At 44.8% G+C, this 21,809-nt stretch overlaps 2 protein-coding genes across 5 annotated transcripts in view; one reads left to right on the top strand and one right to left on the bottom strand.

Moving 5' to 3' along the window:
• Positions 1-21,809, bottom strand: part of MED12L (mediator complex subunit 12L) — a 327,308-nt gene that overhangs the window by 117,312 nt on the left and 188,187 nt on the right. The window lies entirely within an intron of this gene.
• On the top strand, positions 10,579-15,797 carry GPR87 (G protein-coupled receptor 87). The gene is made up of 2 exons (XM_004599654.2): positions 10,579-10,682; positions 14,753-15,797. Exons 1-2 carry the CDS (start codon positions 10,649-10,651, stop codon positions 15,793-15,795), a joined length of 1,077 nt encoding a protein of 358 aa, XP_004599711.1. The 5' UTR covers positions 10,579-10,648; the 3' UTR covers positions 15,796-15,797.

Raw genomic sequence — 21,809 nt, 5'->3', positions numbered from 1 at the left:
CCCATGATTCTGACGCTTCTCTTGGTCTCCCCACTACCTTTGGGGAGTTCAAGTTCCATTCAGCCACTTCAACCTTTTCTATTCTTCGGACGTCTGTTTTATCAGATGTGAGCCAATCAACTTCTAGTCATTCATGTTGCTGGGTTGCTAAGAGGCAGTAGGAAAATGATCTGGAAAGAATCCTGATAGACATAAACTCAAGAAAGTCAGGAGTAGGGGGTTGGGGATGGGGCTCGAAGGAAGAGGAGGCTAGGTCTATAATCAACACAGAACATCTGCAAACCTACATGGCCTAAGTGTATGGAAGAAAAGACAGACAGACAGAGGGCTGAAAGTTCAGTGGCCAGAGGATAAAGAAGGTAAGCTTCCTGTGACCGGAGGCTTGCAGATCTCACGATGAAAACTGGGGGCCAGGGCACCAGAGGACTCACTCCCACCTGAGAGCGGCCGCGAGCGCTACCGGATTGTTCACACGCTAGGTCTTGGCACACCGTCTCAATCTTTGTGACAGGATGCAAACGTGAATTCCTAAGTGAAATTTCCTGATGCTTCCAATGTGGCTCAGGCCAAAGAAAACTAGTCCTTTACTTTGCAAGATTAGCAGTGCCTTGACAAGCTTGATAGAGAACACAAAGCCCACTACCTGCTCTTCTACTTCCTGGCCTTTCAAAGGAACCCTTAGAATAGTTGTTCATTTTCACTCCAAAGCAAGAAAATTTTTCTATTGATTGCAGCTTCGATCACACTTGATGTGAATCCCGGCTCTACCCTAGCACTTGCAGTGTGAGTCAGGGCAAGTTAATTAAACTGTCTGATCCTCGGATCTTCCTCCCTGTGGGGGTAAGAGAGTAAAACTATCTAGGTCACTGAGTTGCTCTAAGAAATCGAGCACCGAGTTCATGGGCTAACAGAGCAGAAACCAAGAGCCTGCTCATCCTTTCTCACCACCTTCATTTTAAAAGCCTACAACCAACAATGTTGAAACACAGTCCACAGCCAAAGGATGATATCAATGCGTGGCTGAACGCAGATACCATCTAACCTCAGGAATGGCTGTGAAACCTGGGCCTACCACAGACATTGCATTCTTGAGGGCTTTCATCAGCTCTGCCCAGTAAGTGGCAAGACAGGATCTCCACCCAGGCAGGCGTCCTTGACAGGACCCAGCACTGTGGCAGTTCTCATCACAGCTCTGCAAAGGAGGAGCTACAGTGCAATACAGCGCACAGGGAGCCCCAGCAAAGAGGTGCCTATGGGAAGACAGGCGCCAGCCAGCTTCAGGGACTGCTTCGGTCAAGGGCAACTGCTCTGAGCACAGTCAGAGGTGATCAGTCTCAAGACAGGGGTGGAGGGTGGGACCTACAAACCACAGCACGGTTACAGAATAAACAAGGGGGTAAGGACCCATTTCACTTTGTGTCCCATCTATTACTCTGTCTGTGTAACTACCATACACCACAGGAACTTAAGTGCTCTGGCCCCTCCCCTGCACACTGACAATGGCATTTTCATTGGAAGAGAAAAAGAGGAACAGGCAGAGAGGCAGAATGTATGGGAGCCTGGTCCGGAATGCTGAGACTCAGCGGCCTCAATCCGAAGGCTTTGCGTCCCACCATCCTGTGCAAGGGACAGAGCAGAGTGGTTTTCTGCCCAAGTCGCAGGGGGTCGGGGGGAGGACAAGCATTAATGTCCATCAGTCTTCAATTTAACTCCGCATCACACTAGTTCTGTAACCTTTCAACCACAGGGACTTTTTTTTTTTTTTTTAAACTGTACAGATTTTGTTTTTGATAATTTTTACATATTTGATTAGAGTGGGAAGGGTCAAGGGCTAGAGGAAAGTGGGTGTGAGCACTGTTTTCACATTCTCCTCTTTCCTTCCTGTATCTGGGGAGAGGGGAGAGGGGAGAGACAAGGGGAGAAGCCACACCCAGCCTCCCAACCATCCCAGGCCCCCTCAATGTGGCACATGTTCCAAGGTTCCTGCTCAAGTGGTTTTGATAGGAAAAACAATTCTATATTGTGCCAATCTTGCCACTCCAATCGCAATGAACTCTCTCCAGAATCCACTGGCTGATACAGTCCACTTTAGAGTCTCTGTTTGCCCAGGTATTCACTGCCAACATTTGACTGGGATAGCTGATTGATTTGCCCTGTACTCCATCTTCTGCTATGGTACCAAGTGTCCTCTGCAGGCTCCAGTGTACTGTCATATCCTCCATGCGTTTCTGGATATACTGTCCAGTGCTCCGTCTAAGCCACTGAGGAGGCCCAGCTCTGACACATGCATTCTGCGGTCAGACCATGCAACCGGCAATTTTCTCCATGGTTGGAGTTCTCAGTCCAGTGGTTCAGTTGGGGGATTCCCAAAGAAGCTTCATCTGAGGTGATCCCAGATGTGATTCTTGTGTGTGCATGCCAATACAGGGTCTAGCACAGTCCGTCGCCCAAACTGGCCCTCACACACACTGTTAGTTGCAATTGCTGGGTCTGTTGTCTCCAGTCATGTCTTCTACACAAACTAATGGGTGCTGCAACCCAGCCTGATCCTGCCCACCGATCTTGCCCACCGCACACTCAGCCCACACACAAACCAGGGAGTTGTAGCCTAGTCAGAGCAACCCACAATTATTCCCCCCCCAGGCCCGCCCTCTGTCCTTGCCAGTTACTGCGCTTGCCAGTATGTACAACAGACTGGTCCTGTCTGTCTCATATCCCATTCAGCTCTCATATGCGTCAATGTGCACTGAAGCCTAGATCAACCCACCCAGCCCCACTATCTAGTCCACACATGTGTCTGTAGGTGCCATTCTTGATCTAGCCATTCCTGTCCCAGTCCTGCTTCTTAATGTTCATCAGTCAGAGTGGCAACTAAAGAGGGAGATGCCCACTGTCTCCCTAATGGGCTCACTCCCACTCCTGGATCTTGCACTCTCCAGGTGATACTATAGTTGAGCTCAACAGTTTGCCCTAGTGCCAACATCTGCTAGCTGATGCCACAGCAAAGCCCATCCAACCCTCACCACTCTGGCTTATGCATATACCAGTAGGTACAGTCTGCCCAGCCTGGTCTGACCCCAGTCCAGCTTACATTTATACCAACAGGTGTTGTAGCCCTTCCCAGCCACATCTGCCCCAAATCCCAGCTCTCATGCTCACCAACAGGTATAGTGGCCCAGCAGGGTAGCTCCCTGAAGCCCCTTTAATCAGTTTGCCCACTCTCCCATCCCTTGGTCTCACGAGCGCTGGCTGGGTGCTGCGACCCAGGCTGGTATGGCTCAGCTCACCTCTGCATTTGCCAGTGTGTGCTGAGATTGGCCTGGCATAGCCCACCAAAGTTCCAAGTCATGCTGGTGGGGACTACACTCTAGCCAGCCCCCAGTCCTGGCCCTCATGTGAACTGGCTGGTATTGCAGCCTGACCTGGCCCGACCTGCACACATCCTCACTCTCAGATTTGCCAGCAGGTGATATGAACTGGCCTAGAAAGGCTCGCCCCAGATCTGAGCCAAAGGTAAGCCCATGGGTACCATTACCTGACCTGGTCTGGTCTGGTCCCTATTGTGGTTCTTATGCTCACATGCAAGGACTGTCCCAACAGAGGAATTCCCCAAGTTCCTGCATTAGTACCTCTCCAGTGCCAGATTTCCTGCACACTGGTGGGCCCATGGGCAAACCCTACTTGGTCTATCTCCCATCCTAGCAGGAACAGTAGCCTTTCCTGACTAGCCCTCACCCATTCCGGTTCTTACTGTTGGTTGCTACAGTCCAGCCAAACCGAGTCCACACCCAGACACAGCTCATGCATGGCTCAGCAGGGGTAGAGACATAGCCCAGCCTTTCCTACACCCACCCTGTTCCTCATAAGCACCAGTAGGTGCTGGAGTCTAGCCCAGTCTCGTACACCCCAGACCCAGTCCACACCCGTGTCCAAGGAGACTGCAGTCATGTCCAGACCAGACCACAGCCTCCACTCCAGACTCCGCACTCACCAGTGGGACCCACAACCCAGCCAATGCATCCCCTCAGCTTCCCTACCAGTCTTGCTCCTAGCCACAGATCTTGCATGTGCTAGTGATTGATTTGACCCAGCTTGGTATAGCCCCTCCCCTGTCTTGGCCTTTGCCTTTAGATACGATAGCCTAGCCTGGCCCAGCCGGTCCCCAGTTTTAACTTTTGCTGGTGGGTGCTGCAACCCGGCCCTGCTCAGTCTTCTCTCATCCCTGGGTAATCCAAACCAGTAGGTGTGACAACTCAGCTGGGGATGACCTGCGTTCCCTCCTGTATTCGGCACCTGCCAGTGGGCTATGGTTTGTTTGGCCCCACCCAGTCTGCCCCGTTCAAAATCCAACTCACACATTTACCAATGGATGGAGCTACCTTGCCCAACCTGCCCAAAACCCAGGTCTAGACCATACACTCATCAGTGGGAGCTAACATCCACCAGGAAAGTTCCCCAGGTTCCCTATTTGGGCCACTCCCAGATCCAGATCTCATGCATGCCAGCAGAGGGTGGCCCTTATCCGACATGCCTGCTCTACCCATCCCGGCCTTTGTATAAGCTGGTGCAGCCTGACCTATGCCACATCCTGTTTTAGGGTGTTCATGTAAGTGCTGCAGCCTGGACCTGCCCTGCTTGTTCTCAGTCCCAGTACCAGTAGCACTGCTGAGTTCCATATTTACACCTAGCTCAGCCCATCACCATGCCAACTGTCAAGCTAACCAGCAGGAATTGTAGTTCCATAGGATTGGGTCCACATATCCCCACCCCCCAAAATTCAACCCGGACCTGGTTCTCTTGCATGCTGGTTGGTGTCATGGCCTAGTCTAATGTGACCCATCCTCTGATCCAACACTGTCAGGTACTGGGATCTAACCCTGCCAGGCAGGCCCCTAGCCACAGCTTGAGTTTGTGTGTGCTGGTGTGTGGTGGTCAGTCATGTTCCATGCTAACAAGCCCAGCCCAGGACTCTCATGTGGGCTGCTGCATCAGTCTGACCCATAAAGATCCTTAGGTCTCTCCCTTCCAAACCATCAGGTCTCAGGCCTCTCACTTACCTGCAAGTACAGTGTCCCTGTCATTGGGTGTCCCTCAGGATTCATTCCTCAATGACACGTACAGTAGCCTTATCCATGGATGTCCCTAGGCAGTAATTCCATACCCTCAAGACCCTAGAGCTCACTACCAGGTGGCCGGCTCCACTGTCGCTCTGGTTACACACAAGCCCAGGGCCCTGCTGCCACCAATCAGCAGTAGCTGGGGAGCTAAGAACCCCAGCAGGAAGCCTGGTCCAACACGGGTTCTCCTAGCCACAGCCATGTGGCCAGGAGAGTAAGGTACCTGCGCTGCTGCTCAGATTTACCTGGACTCCCAGGAACTTTTTATTTTTAAGATTTATTTTTATTGGAAAGGAAAATTTACAGAGAGAGAGACAGAAAGATCTTCTGTCCACTGATTCACTACCCAAATAGCCGCAATGACTTGAACTAAACCAACCTAAAGCCAGAAGTCAGGAGCTTCTTCTGGGTGTCCCATGCTGGTACAGGTTCCCAAGGCTTTGGGCCATCCTCTGCTACTTTCCCAGGCCACAATCAGGGAGCTGCATGGGAAGTAGAACAGCTGGGACACAAACTAGCACCCATGTGGGATCCTAGCACATGGAAGGCAAAGATTTATCCACTGAGTCATCACACGAGACCCCCACAGGCACATTCTTGATGAAAGAGTTGTCTGAAGTCACTGTGTTCCTTTTTGCTTTCGTTATCTTTACTCCACCCTGTGTCACCACACTGTTGCCCCACCCCAACACAGCATACCCAACATTAAAAAAAGATGATCATCTCTTTGTTACTTAATCCTAGTGGTACTTTGCTGTCCTGTGTCACCTCCTATAAAAACTAGTCAGAGTTCATTTTTCAAACTCCCCGTTCCGTTCAGGAGACAATATTTTCCATAACCCTCCTTGTTTCTCTGCTCTGGTCTCCCTGAGATGGGCTCCTTGGGAAGGTGTATGTCAGCCCTTTGCCTGCCTGCTGGCACTGGGCAACTTGCTTCCAGGCCATCACCTCCATCGCCACAGCTGCTTCTGTTGCCCTTACACTTATATCACCAGCCAGAGGCACATCCTCAGGCTCCAAATCTATCCCTTCAATCACCTAGGAGACCTCTCTACTGCACTCAAACTCCATCCATCCCATTATCTCTTCACTCTCTCATGGGCCACAAATAACTGAAGGAAACCAATATCCCTTGTCAAATACCAGGGGGAGGAAGCTGAGCAAGGAGCACAAGATCTCAACACGGCTCTTTCCTTTCCAGCAAAGTCATTCAGACATCAGTTCTTGTATATGCCTCTCCATCCCTCAATGCCACGATCATCTTCCCAGTAAGTTACATTGCCATGTCTTTGGCCTCAGCAATTCCATGTGCTCTAAGCACTACATCTGCCAACATATTTGCTCAACTTTGTACTCCCCATACCATTCCCACACCAAGAGGGCACTAGGTATTAAAATGGTGAGCATTGTGGAAAAGGCCAAGATTTCTAAAGAGCATGTGAGTGTGAGTTTTGGGCGGTGGAGCAGGATATCATTCAAGGAGCAGGGATGTTTCTGAAGAAACACAGGGAACTCAGCGTAACATGCACACCTGAGAGTGGACAGTCTGGTAAAAACAGAGTTCCCCAAAAGAGTAAAGTGATCCTGATTAAGCAAGAACTAATGGAAGTAATGAAAGCAAAACTAACATTCATAAATGTGTATTCCATTTAACCTCATAATGATGCTATACAGTAGGCATCACTGACCAATGGGAGCACATAACACTGTAGTATGTCCCTCTTTAATTACTAACAGCCAACACATTTTGACTTTCACACTCCAAGATCTTTAACATGCACAAAAGTTGCCTTACAATACACAGGGTTGGGAAGCAAAACATCAACTGACTAATTCAGAAAGATGAGGAGAGAGACTTTTGAAAGGAATGAAGCAAGGAGCAGAATGACCAGAGTGAAGGTTTGTGCAGGGATACCACCACCAGAACAGAAAGACCTCAGACCAGGGGCTGACTATGGTGTACCAAGCAATGACAGAAGCACAGAACAGTTAGCTCAACAGGCGCAGGGCAAAGAGGGTGACCGGATAAGGAACAAGAGAGGCAAAAGCAACAGGTTGACTACTGAGGCTGTAACTCTATTCAAGCAAATCTTCAGAAAGAGAGACATGAGAAACACGGTTTATTCTAAAGAAAGGAAAAACCAATTCAATGTATTAAGTGTAAGAACACAAAAGTAAATCCTTAAATGGAAGTTTGTGGTGAGGAAGGGGGCAGAAAGCAGAGCCTTACAAGAGAGCAGAATGCTCTCAGAGAGGAAATGGGCTGTGATGACAATGTGGAGGGGCACCACACTAGGAGAAAACCAGAGAAGCAGATGTGAAAAGGCAATCTCTCAGAAGGCAGTAGAGGAGATTAAAAGGAATTTCCCAAATGTAGATGATAAATTTGATCCTAGAAAATCTAAACATCAAGACCTGAATTCACAAACATCCCAAATCTTGTCAGTAAATAGCCATGTGCATGTATGGGCACCCTCAAAGGTAAAACTAAGCAGTCATGTCCAGTAGCAGAATTATGGACTCAATTCCCAACGAAGAGACACCTAAATGTGTCACACAGCCGACAAAGTAGTGACACTCGCCCACTTTAAGATGTGGGCCCCTGCCAAATTTCCTGCACATTTCACAGCCATCTGAAAGAATGTACAAGGAGTGTGCTTTTTAGGTACTTTTCTCTTGGACTTAAGAACCCATCTGTTATCATACAATGAGATGTTAGCCTATTCTTATGATTTTTCTACTCACTTTTGACTTACTAACTTTACTGAGCTGTAATTGACATATCATAATCTCATCCATTTTGATTATACAATTCAGGGATATATATAACTCTAGAGAACTGTGCAGCCATTGGTACAATCTACTTCTCATTAACCTGGTAAGATGCCCCACATCTGCTCAATCTTGCCCACAGCCCCAGGCAGCAATAATCCAACTTTCACCTTTTGGGGACATTTTGTCTGAGTGGTCAGCAATCTGCTGTGTCCAGCCACTGAGTCATGTAAGATGTTGTTGTGGCTCACACACCTGACAGCTGTAATTTATGCTTCTGCTTTCTGAGTAATATTCTATTGTCTGACTGCACCACATCTTATTTATCCACTTCGCCCTTGGTACGTGGGGCCATTCTGCTTCTAACTTTCATGAAGGAAGCTGCCATAAACATTTACAGCCAAGTTTTTGCATGTGCATATGTAGTTATTTCTCTTGGAACGATCAGCCCCCTTTTCACCCTTTCGGACCCTGGCAATAGGTCTCCAGACCAGCCTTCCCATTTGCAGTTCTCACTGGCAATGCACGGGGATCCTTTTTCCGCATCCTCACAGCCCTTGTTTTGTCTGACTCTAGGTTTTTATAGACATTGCAGGAGATATAAAGTGGTATCACAGCATGGTTTTAATTTTAATTTCCCTGCTGGTTAATGAGGTTGAGCATCTTTTCATATGCTTTTGGGAAAATGCCCAGACAAATCTTTCTACCATCTTTTAATTGGTTTTCTTATTAATAGGAAGTGTAAGAGTTCTTTGTCTACTCAAAATGTAAATCCTTTATTAGAAATATAATACAGTATACAAGTGTTTTCTCTCTCTCTCTCTTTTTTTTTTTTTTTTTTTTTGGTATTACCCTTAATGACTCAGGCACCTCTGTCATTGCTACTATGATTGAGTAAGGCAGTAAGGTACAAGTGAATTCAGGAGGAGGAAAACCACACAACAGGAACTAGAAAAAAAACTAAAGATGTATTTCTTAGGCAGTGTCCTTGAAAAGTTTTTCTAAGAGGTTAAGAGTCTTATTTAGCTTTACTGACATTCAAAGATCATTATGGTGAAGTTTAAATGTTACTTGTTTCACCATTCTTCCCAGCAGAGCCTTCGATCTCCTTACATCAGAAGTAACACAGTATTGGCACTCAAACAAGAGGGGCTCTGAGAGCCCTGGCAATGATCTATGCCCCATTAGCCAAACAGTGCTTTTTCAGATCTGCTCTTATATACCACATAATGCAGCAATCAAAGGCGACCCCTGGTTAGAGTGGCTAACTCGTAAAAGAGCTGACCTTGGGTGCTGAGGAAGGGATCCTGAATACATCCAGCATCTTAATTGCATGTCATATTAACAAACAGAAAAGCAAATGAGAAGTGCCTCTCGGCTCACTGTGAAACTCCTAAATGCGCTTCGGCAGCCACTGTGCCCTGTCCCTGCTGACTCAGGAAACAGGCAGAGACAAAAGGAACCACTTACAGCAGCTAGAACTTTGTTCTTTATTGGGAAGAATGAGGTTACTTGGGGTTCCTTGGTAGCTGTGTGGCTTATGAGTGAGGAGTAAGAAAGTCCCACGTGTTTTCATTTCATGAGAAACAGTGTGACTTCCCTCAAACTGCTCCATAAACACATTTTACGTTCACTGAGCTCTTTCCAAAGTGCGTTCCAGGAGGGGTCCTTCTCTCCTTCACCCACAGCTGAGGGGAGTCAAAGCACAGGTAATAATCCTGGCTATGGAAGAAGAGGTGCGGTAAAACAATGTTTTACAGCATAAAATGAAACATGCACGCTTGATCTCTCCTACTCTTTATAAAATGCTGCCAAGAATTTTAAGCTCAGAAAGCTCACAATATTTGCAAAGTTACCTGTCAGGAACACAAAGTGAGGATAATTATTCTTTTTTTCTAGTTAAATTTTCAGGTTGGATGGAACATGGCTGTCACAATTACGGAGAATTCTAGGACAAATGCTGAAACAAAATTAAAATTTCTGTGTGAATCTATGTGGGAAGAACATACTCAAGTCTAAGCTCAAGTAAATATGAGTCTGAGTAGGAATAATATACAGCCTTTAGTCCAGAGAGGTCACTTGGTTTGCCAGAGGTCACACAGCTGGTTAATGCTCAGCTACAGCTGCTACTACTACAGAGAATAGGATGTCAAATGCTTCAGAGTTTCTGAAACACATGCATGCGTGAGGGTAGACCTTTACAACCTTGTTAACCATCCCTCCTTGCATATAAACTTCCTTATATATGAATTTTATAATCATCATTCAGGTCGGAAACAAACAAAAGGAATAAGGTAGACATAGGAACAGCATGTCATATGAGTTACCATTTCTGAAAAAGTTGGAGCTAGGTTCCATTAAGCTCCTGATGGATTGTTTCTGATCCACCTTACAATAGCTCGAGTGTTGTTGTCATCACTCCTGTTTCAGAGATGAACAGCCCAACTCACAGAGACACTGAGTAACTTTCCCAAGGTGGCATCCAGATATGACACAGGACATGGCACAGTCCGCAGGAGAACAAAAAGCCCAGAATTCTCGTGTGCTGTGGGTGTTCACAGCCACAGAAGATGTGTCTTCTGGATCTTGGGGGCAAATGCTGCTTTTAATGAAATATAATCCTTTCATTTTATTTCCCACTGATTTTTTTTTTCTCCCCAGAAATTAAACCAGGAATTCCCTATGCTGAGCCCACGCCACAGTCTTCCCCGAGTGTTTCCTGACACCCAGTTTTGGTTATTGTGTGTCACAACTGAAGAATGGGCCTCAACTTGACACTCGCAAAATTACCAAGTAAGTCACAGGAAAAGATGCAAAGAAAATCTTCCTTGGTCAATGACAGGTTGGCTGTGTGACAACCAGGGGCTTGAATTATCACAGAACCTACGCAGCATTTAGGTTTTCACGAAACATGTGGAAGACAGCAAACATGGCAGACAGTACCACTGAGGCAAATCTGACTTGCTATTGTTTCATCTAGACACAATCTCGACATAGACGGGTAGGATTAAATTAATAACACTATTTTAAATCTAAACTAAACTGTATGCTACTTTCCAGACTTAGTCAAGCCCAAGGTTTTCTGGGGTTCCCAAGGAAGCCAAAGACAACATCGACCAATGATACTGCATAACTATTCAGCAAATGGTTACACAAAGGCAACCGTACCACGCTAGTGACAACCTATAATTTGTGTGACTTTGTTATTTCATCCCTGCCCGGCAGGTAGAGCAGTGACATATGTTGACACCTTCACATTTTGTGCCAAACAGTGACACACCCAGTGAACAACCAGCGAGCAACACCAAGGCAAAAGTGCCCAGATTTCTCACTGCTCTGTCATTTACAACCTGACTCTGTAAATCACAAGTAGTAATTAGCACTTGATCTGACAGAAAGAATACCTATTAATTCCTAGACACTGTACTCTAAACAATGTTGTCAAAGCATTCAATTTTCAGAAAACCCAACAAAGGGCCTAGTATCTATTCCATTCTATGGAGTTAGGAAATGATGAAGCCAGCGTCATCAGACAGAACTCTTCAGGGACAGACATTTCACTGCACCTGCACTTTAACAGGACAGCCACGTGCCGTTACTGAGTGGCAGCTGTGCTTCACTGTTACCTATATTGTAAAAGCCACTTACAAAATCTCAGTGTTCTACAAACCTATGCACCATCCCAAAACACATAGCCGTTTGCAAATATGGCCCACAACACCAAATACCCACGTCCCAAGCCCGTACACGTAACAGCACCTTCATACTGAGTACAAGACAGCTAACTTGCAGAAAGAGAATTCTCACGTCACAGGAGACGAGAGGAGGGGAGAGGAAGCAGCACAGAGTATATAACAAAGGGGCTTTTACCCCGGAATGTTATTCCACATCAAACCTTGTGCCAAACAACACAGGGAATGCCACCCTGGGCAGCAAAGCAGCATGTGAGAAATTCATAGCAGTATTGTAAACACCACTTCTAGATCTTTCTAATCAAAGCATCAAACTACTGTCATTGCAATTGCTCTGTAACTTGGCCAAGCTTGCTACGGACAGGGAAGAACATGATAAACTGCCTGGGTAAAGAAAGCCACTTCCTATTAATGTTCAGTGTTCCTGAGTACAAACATCATACACAGCAATACCTTTAAGCACATACATATGTTCAACAAATTTTTCAGGGAAAGAGTAAATGATGATGGTAGCTGGCCACAAAGATTATGATCATGAATTAATTCAAAAATGTGAGAGGTCTTAAAAAGAATCTGGAGATTCTATATTACCAAAAACTGACTTGGATTGCAAACATTTTTACATTGAAACTTACCTTTTACTTCCATTTTCCATGACCTTTTTAAATTTCCTTGGTATAAGCCATCATACAAAACTGTCAAGGCCAAGTGCTCTTCTCCTACAGCAACATACAGGTGGCTCGAACTGCTTAAGGAACCATCTTTCGCCCTGTACTTTCATGTTGTTTCATACAATAAGGCCTTACCTGGCTTTAACCACTGATGTGTTTAAGCTGCACTGCAAATGTGGAATTTGTGAATGAAGTAATCACCAGGCCCAGGCTTACGCCATTGAAATAAAACTTTAAAACTTGTACAGTCTTAACCCATATATGAGCTAAGGAAGCAAATTCTGTCAGGTGGCACAATCGACCAGTTGAACACCAAACTCTCTCAAAACCACACAGCAGTTCCTTTACCAGTGTGAAATAAAGCAGCACACACTTGATCCTTTTACTTCTGAGACACAGCATGCACACATCCATATGTGTGTGCATAGAGACAAAGGCAGGAAGAATTGGAGACAGACACTGTCAACATTCTGACTGACGAGTCTATCTTTAATAATAACCATAATTGCTAGGTAAATCATTTAGTAAGAGTGCTTATTCACTTCACATAATTAAGCTTTGGAATATTATAATGATAGATCAGACAGACAGGCCATCCCTAACACTTTAGGAAGTATGGGTTCTGCCACCCCACAGCCGATCCAGAAGACCAGCACCAACAGCACAGATACACCAGGCCTGAATTAGGCAATACCTTATTATGCTGTGGCTAATGAACTGTTGGCTCCTACAGTGGCTTTGAAAAGCAACTGCCAAGTAGCTGGTAGGAGGCACAGCCTTCTTGCTGGAGATGGCAAAGTTTCACCTTTTCAGCCAGGGCCCCTCAAGCAGCCCTTTCATTCTTATTCTAACTTACTTTGTCCTCTCTCTTTACTTCCCTAAAGACCCTACCCTGTACTGGATGAAAGTGACTGTAAATACCTTAATTGGATAAATTAGCAGTTAAAACAAAGAAGCCTTTAAAAATACCAAGTGGCATGGATGCTAATTTGGATCTCCAGGTACCAAAATAGCCAGAACTACAATCCTTCATTAAATCCAAACAAACCTGAATGCTAATATTCATGACAACACCTGAACTGATGGCAGTTGGACCAAGTATTTTGAACTTATGAAGACTGATAACATGCAGGCTTCATAACAGGCTAGTCCAGATACAAATTACTAGCCTGCTTAAGAAACATCCAGGCCAGGAAAACCAGTTTTTAGAAAACACTTACTGCCAGGAATAAAAGGGAAAGAATTAGAAATAAGAAATGGTTACACAGGAAGAACCTGCACTTAAAAATCTGAACAGCAATTAAAGCAGCAGCTTTTGGATCATCATCAGAACTGTCTTTTCTATTTCTTTAAACAAAGAAAGCAAAAAATATACTGCCCGCCATGAAGGGAAGTGAGTGGTCAATTCAGTGTAATCTCTGAATCACTTCAAATCACTTCAAAACAAAGTTTGAACTCTAGTAAAATTGTTTATTAGTCAGCAGGAAGTAAGGCTCCAGACATGAACAACCTCCTCGACCTCATGTCCAAAATGTAGACTTGTAAACTGCTGGTTCAGATGCTCCAACACACGAGCGAAACCTGACTGGATGGTCACGAGATTTGCTGGTGCAAATGGTTTCATGGGAGCACGGAGGCAGCAGAGAGAAACAGGAGGAAGAGTCGGGCTCCAGGGCAGTGAGAAGAATGATTAAGCTACACTGATGAGCAGTCTTCAGGCAAAGGCAGGAGGGAGGCCTCCTGTGTAAGTGAGAGTCCCCTGGAAGCCTTGCTTATGGACTAGTAACAGCCCACGGCATTGTGGCATCGTCAGCAAAGTGCTGATGGATGCCGGGCACAGAGCTGGGCATCCTGCCATCACAGTCCACACAGCAGACATCAGAGTTCACTCTCACGGCTGCCATATGCATCAAATGCTCTTGTATCATCTCACCGATCGTATGGAGTAAGCCTTTCATAGTGTTAAAAAAAAAAAAAAAGGCAAGGACTTAAGATTCACAATAAATGCCGCAGGCGTAGTCTAGCCTTTAAATAAGAAAAACGCACCACTGGCAATCTCTCATCATTTTTGGCAGGATGAACTCCTTGGTGATAAATTCAAAGATTAAGAATGAGAAAAATCATTTTATCATGATTAACTATAGGAAAAAATACTTATGTTTACTTTACAATTGTACAAATTTTAATGAAAAATACATAAGATGCTGAATAAATATTCACAGTGATCAATGGAAACCTCACACTTATCGACAACTAAAATTCTAATGAGGAAAAATAGAGTCAGAAACCTGACTGCTTAATCAAGGACTTCAGTGGGGACATGGCTTCTGGGAAGGAAAGGTATCAACTTTCCAGCCACGCAGAACTTGATCATGCCCCAGATTAGGTCTTCTCACTGCTGCGGCATCTTTAAACTCACCCAAATTACCAATCAGGGGCCTGGTTGACCGTGGGTCCCACAAGCAGGCACTGACATGACGTCTCCCCACCTCTCCTACAGATAACGAGCTGCATGGCCAAGGCAGTCCTGCCCCCAGCAACGTGAGTGATGGCCTGGGAAAGAACGGCACCCTTCACAACGAATTCGACACCATTGTCTTGCCGGTGCTTTACCTCATCATATTTGTGGCAAGCATCCTGCTCAATGGCCTAGCAGTATGGATCTTCTTTCACATTAGGAATAAAACCAGCTTCATCTTTTATCTGAAAAACATAGTGGTTGCTGACCTCATCATGACCCTGACGTTTCCATTTCGAATAGTCCATGACGCAGGACTTGGGCCTTGGTACTTCAAGTCTATCCTGTGCAGATACACCTCCGTTCTGTTTTACGCCAACATGTACACTTCCATCGTGTTCCTCGGGCTCATAAGCATTGACCGTTATCTGAAGGTCGTGAAACCGTTTGGGGACTCTCGCATGTACAGTATAACCTTTACCAAAGTTTTATCTATCTGTGTTTGGGTAGTCATGGCTGTTCTGTCCATTCCAAACATCATCCTCACCAACGTTCAACCCACTAAGGAAAACATTCATGACTGCATGAGACTGAAGAGTTCCCTAGGGGTCAAGTGGCATGAGGCCGTCGTCTACGTCAACAGCTGCTTGTTCGTGGCCGTGCTCGTGATTCTGATCGGATGCTACATCGCCATATCCAGATACATCCACAAATCCAGCAGGCAGTTCATCAGTCAGTCGAGCCGGAAGCGGAAGCACAACCAGAGCATTAGGGTGGTGGTGGCTGTGTTTTTCACCTGCTTTCTACCGTATCACTTGTGCAGAATCCCTTTCACTTTTAGCAACCTGGACAGACTGTTGGATGAATCTGCACATAAAATCCTGTACTATTGCAAAGAAATGACACTTTTCTTATCTGCATGCAATGTGTGCCTGGACCCAATAATTTACTTTTTCATGTGTAGGTCGTTTTCAAGAAGGTTATTCAAGAAATCGAATATCAGAACCCGCAGTGAAAGCATCAGATCACTGCAAAGTGTCCGAAGATCCGAAGTCCGAATATATTATGATTATACTGATGTATAGGGCTTAGCAGCCAACAGGTCTTCTCTTGTTTGTCAAAAGCAACATGTACAAAATGTAAATAAAATGTCTTTTCACTACTCTCGCTTGAACTCATCAAAACACGAATTTAAAAAGGGTGTGTGGTGTAGTAGTTTGGTTGCTATTTGGAATATCCCACCTGTAAGACAGGCCGAGGCTCGAGTCCCAGCTACTGGCCTTCCAAGTCAGATTCCTGCAAAGGTGAAACCCTGGGAGCTGCTGATGAACCGGCCACCCAGGTGGGAAATTCAGTCTGCATTCTGGACTCCTGGCTTCGTCATGCCCAATCGAAGCTGCTGGAACATGTGGGGAAGGACTCAGTGCATGAAAACATGTGTGTGTGTGTGTGTGTGTGTGTGTGTGTGTGTGTGAAGGGCAGTGGGGAAAGTGGGAAAGGGTGTGGCAGGAGACAAGGATATGTCCTTTGAAGAAAAATTTTTTAAAAAAGAAGTTAGAGGGATTTGAAAAGCGGTGCTCATTTAAATGGAATCAAAACACTATGTTACTATGGCATGATTTAGAAATAAGAAAAACATTAAGGCATAGCAAGAAGTGACAGAAATAAGAGGCAGTATACAGGGCTGCCAGCGGAGTTCCTGGCTGAAACTCTACAGAACCGCCCAGGAGGGGGAAGAGGAGTGACAGCTGCGCAGGGCTCAGCTCCATGTCCCCGGCCACTGTGAAGCGCCCATGCAGAACACAGGGCATTTAGCCTTGAGGTTCAAGATTTGGGAAAAGAAACACCATTATCAACACTGCTCATGCACTGTGGATATACATGTGTAAACTGATTACTAACTTCTGGTATCCCTTCTGTACACCATCCACGGCCTTGGCCCTTTGAGCCTCTGCTTGGAGGGTTGAGCAGTAATTGGAAAAGCAAAAAGGAGGCTCAGCTATATTTTTAAGCAATGTGCTGAAAACATTGAATTTAGTTAACTTTAAAGAAGTAACTTCAGGGTGAGGGTTGGAAGGGGGAAGTGATTAAAGACTAAGAGAAGTAGATTACAGATACAGCACCCTGAAGTCACATCTGTTGCAGCCTTGTGACGCATGAACAACCTAAAGCACCAAGGATTTGGGGGCAGGGGGGCCGACACAGAAATCTAGCAAGTGATCAAGTTCACCAAGTAGCCATTTCACAGTGCATTTAGTAAAACATCCTTCCCTTTGTTACACCTTTCAGAGTTATGTTAGTTCAAAAATTATAATGCCAAGAGGAAGTAAGCCAAAATACAGAAATAACCTTTAAATCCTAGAAAATTCTCTTCTTCAAAATAAACCCCTGACTTATCTTTGTTAAAACCACCAGCCCATGTGGGTCTTGATTAAATGCCTTGATCTGCCCACCACTGTGCCCTGGGAGTTGAGGAAATGCAGGAGGTGCAGTGACGTCAAATCTGCTGAATAAAGAGAGCGTGGTGGCTGACAAAGACAACTCATTGGGGCTGGCACAGTGGCATGGCATGTTAACCCTCTATGTGGGCACTGGTCCATGTCTTGGCTGCTCCACCTCTGCGCCAGCTCCCTGCCTGTAGCCTGGGGAGAGCAGCAGAGGATAAGCCTCGGGAGCCCGAGGCTGCGGACTGCTCCGCTCGGGCCATGGCGGCCATCTAGGGAGTGAACCAGCAGGTGGAAGATCTCTTTCCTTTGCCCTTCCCCTCCTCCTCAGTATAACTCTTTCAAGTAAAATAATAAGCAAATCTTTAACTAGAGAGACATCTCACACATACACACACACACACACACACACACGCAATAGTAGGATACTTCATTTAGGCTTCAGTAAATGGTCCGTAGAGTTCTAAGTACAAAGGAGCAAAACTGAGAGCACACGAATGACTTAGCCCATTTTACAACTATCAAGTAGAGACAACAGGTAGAGAATAAGACCCAGGCACTACCAAGTGCCCAGGAGCTGAGTCCGGTTTAGCACAAGGGATGGTGGCCAGGGGCTTGAATAATATGAAGGCTTCTATCAAAACCCCCATCTGCTCATCGAGATTTCAGTCCTATAGAGGCGATGAGTACGGAGGCACACGGACTGATACGCACCTCCCTTGGTCACACGCAGTGACACCAACCCCATCCCTGGCCCGCTGACGTGCAGTAGCAGTTTAGATCAGCCAGCAAGAGGGGTCAGTGAAGGACTACTTCCTGTCTCAGCTTTCCCTGCAACGCCCAGGTGAGTACCAGCCATATTCATTCAAAGGAGTAGCGGCACAGCTGGTGAGTTTCATTTTTTCTCCACCACAAAATGGTGTCATCATGTCATTGTTTATTTACACTGTTGAACACGTGGTCGCTTCAGATCCAAAGACTAAGAAACTGTATTCTTTAATAGCTGTACTGGCTCCGCTCAGCTCTCCCTTATTGCCCAATATTTCTCTACACCATATCTCATGTAACCATGGAGGTGAGGCCTTCATTCTAAAACTGGATTTCCACAGTTTTTTTTAGCACATTTTTTATGATGGTGGTTTTATTTTCAAAAAAAAAAAAACAGACATAATTTGATTGCTAAAACACTTTAAACACTGCCTTACAGAAACAGAGAATATTATTATCCCTATTTCTTTAAAGAATAAGTCATCTGACAAAAAACATCAGAACACTGTTTATATTGTATATTAGTTTCTACTCAAAAATTGCTTCTCAAGGACAGAAATCATTTAATCATTGAAAGAGCATCAATAGGAATAATAAAACACTACGTTGCTGTTAGAAATTAAGACTCCATTACTACTACACAAGAATGCTAGATGACTTTATTTTTTCAAAGCATCTGACATTTTGGAAATAACCTGCAATGTAAAATGCCTTATTTAGGTCTTCTGGTTTATAGTCAGTATCTCAGGATCCTCTCAGTGGCAAGAAATAGCAGGTGGATCCTCCCTTGTATTGAGAAGAGAAATCCATGCAGAGAATTGCCCCCAAACAACATAAAAATCTTCATAAAACTCATATTCACAGAATAGCACCTTATCAAAAACCTTTCAACTACTTTATACTTTTTCCATCTCCAAGCATGCCACTGTTTTATTTCTCTGCCCAAGTTCAAAAGAAACAGACCCTAGGAAAACTCACAAATTGAAATGCTAAAGGCAAATCTTGGACCTGTTTGCACATGCATGCAGCTTAAGCACAAAGAAATTTGACTTTGTGATGGAGGAAAGTGACACACTAGGAGGGGAAAAAAGAGAAACAAGAGTAAAATAAAGCATGGGAACCACTGCTGTCTTGTAAATAAAGATTCTTAAGAAACACACAAACACACACGAGAAGTCAAAGAAAAAAATCAATAATCACTTCATAAGCCCCAACCATGGAAAGAATTTACTCCCCATGATATATGAAATAACTGTGGACTATTTTCTAAGATCAAACACTTTCAGATTTCAGCATGATACAAGCAATGGTAGACTTTGATACTGTCTGGTCCTGTACCACCACCTAGTGGTAAAATTTATAAGACAGGTAAAGAAAACACAAATTATGGAGAGTGATCAGGCCACAACAGTGCCCTGCCCTGGGCCACACACTTTCTCCAGACACCTTTAAGGCATTTAACATACACTTGCTGGAGCCATTCAGGACAATTAGGATGAAAATGTCTCAAAAGAACCATTAACTCCTACAGAAGTTATCACACGGATGTTAAAAATAAAAATCTAAAAGCAATTCCTAGATTTCAAGGAAAAGTACAACTATATTGATTCCTCCTTCCTAATTAGCACAGAGAAAGTAAAAATGATGTGTAACCAAGATCGAATCTAAATGGATAAAAGACCTAAACCTACATCCAGAAACCTTCAAACTTTTGGAAGAAAATGTTGGAAACACACTGCAACACTTAGGGGTAGGCCCTGACTTCCTAAAAGACTCCAAAAGCAGTAGAAATCGAGACCAAAATAAACAATTGGGACCTCATCAAACTAAGAAGCTTTTGTACAGCTAGAGAAACAATCAACAAAGTAAAAAAACAACCTACAGAATGGGAGAAGATCTTTGCACACTACATAGGAGACAGAGGGCTGATCTCCAGAATATACAAAGATCTCCAGAGAAACCAAAACACCAGAACAAACAAACTGCTCAAGAAATGGGCACGGGAAATGGGCAGACATTTCACAAAAGAACAAACCCAACTGGCAAACAAACATGAAAAACTGCTCAACTTTTCCTGGCAATAAGGGAAATCCAAATGAAGACAACAATGAGGTACCACCTAACTCCAGTAAGGATGGCACACATACATAATACCACCAACACTTGCTGGCGAGGATGTGGGGAAAAGGGAACCCTTCTCCACTGCTGGTGGGACTGCAGACTTGTACAGCCTCTATGGGAATCAGTTTGGTGAATACTCAAACAACTGAAAATCAACATACCATATGATCCAGCAATAGCACTCCTAGGGATATAGCCAAAATATCTCCTACACAAGAAACCAACATGCACGCCTATGTTCATAGCAGCAAAATCTACAATCGCAAAAACCTGGAAGCAGCCAAAATGCCCATCAATAGAAGACTGGACAAGAAAGCTATGGTTCATCTACTCTATGGAATACTACTCAGCTATTAAACAAAACGAAATCCAGTTCTTTGTGGTCAAATGGGCCCGACTGGAATCCATCATGCTAAGAGTAATGAACCAATCCCAAAAGGTTAAATACCACATGTCTGCCTTAATCTGAGATGAAAAGATGACAACTTGGAAGATAGTAGCTGTATATTGTAATATTAGTGCAATCTCTAACAACCTGTATCCAATGCAATAAGATAACGCGATATAATCTATAAACCAACAATTAATGTCAGAATACTCAAGATCTACATCGAAAAACTGTAAAACCTACTATACCCTCAATACGCTATGTTAACCTGTAATGGGGAGGGAGTGCAGGGAAATCTTTCAGGACCATAAAAAGAGTGAGAAAAAAGTACAATATAGCCTATCAAGATCAAATCTGGTAATTCATAGACAACAGACTCAAAGCGGCACTAAACAACAATAAAACTACTATACCAATGCATGAGGGGGGAATCGGGTGCGATCCTGACAACCTTTTAACAGGAGGTCATGTGCGTGGAGCAGGGGGGCACTCCAGAGTGGAGCAGGTGGAAAGGAGGAATCTTGGATCCCAACTATGAAGACTCTCAGACCTTCACCACAAACTATTAATACGAGCAACAAGGACTATACCCCAACTGCCAAAGAGGCCACAGGGAATTGGATGCCCTCGGAGGCCAAGTACTCTGAGGTCACACACCCCCAACCGGAGCTTCCGCAGGGGATGGAAGAAGTCCAAACACTACCGCGCAGAAACCAACGTCATCGGCAAGACAACCAGAAGCCCTGAGCGGTCCGCAGAAACAGAAGAACAATAAACGTCCTTCGGGACCAGGGAGGAGAGCTTTCTCTGGTCCGAGCCTGGCTCCACCTCTCGACCCCCGCCCTCCCTCGCAGTGACCATCGGGATCGCTCCGAAAACCCCTCATAGCAAACAAACAATCATACAAACTAAAAAAACCTAAAATAAGTAGACAAACAACAGAAAGCAGAGCTTGAAATCTGACAGGAAAGAGCTGGCGTGGATTGGCTCATGCCTCGCTGGGTGGGACACAAAGATTAGTTACTCTTCACCATGGTGTTGAGGATTTTCCTGCACACCCCGCCCCCCAAAACATGTTCTGCACCTTAAATGTCGACAAATATCTTGTTAGAGTTACAAGCCAGTCTAGATTATCCTAAAATCTGCCAAGATCAGCAAAATTATACTTCAACACAACAAATGGCTAAATACTAAAATGAAATAGACACGAGACAGCTGAATGGTACCTTATAGCCATTTTAAGGTATATAGCAGCAGGTCCTGAATATAAACTAAAAGTTAAATGTCAATGAGCTAAATCATAGGTTGTGGTTAGGACTTGCTTTTTTTTTTTTTTTTTTTTAACATACTGGTTACTCAAAACCATGTCAATTCCATA

This window comes from Ochotona princeps, chromosome 3 (genome assembly GCF_030435755.1).
Source record: "Ochotona princeps isolate mOchPri1 chromosome 3, mOchPri1.hap1, whole genome shotgun sequence".
Classification (NCBI taxonomy): Eukaryota; Metazoa; Chordata; class Mammalia; order Lagomorpha; family Ochotonidae; genus Ochotona; species Ochotona princeps.
This window is presented reverse-complemented; position numbering and strand designations above follow the sequence as displayed.

Coding starts and splice junctions, on each gene's coding strand:
- GPR87 (XM_004599654.2), top strand. CDS start 10,649: ATGGGCCTCAACTTGACACTCGCAAAATTACCAA. Junction 10,683..14,752: donor GACACTCGCAAAATTACCAA/GTAAGTCACAGG, acceptor CCTCTCCTACAG/ATAACGAGCTGCATGGCCAA.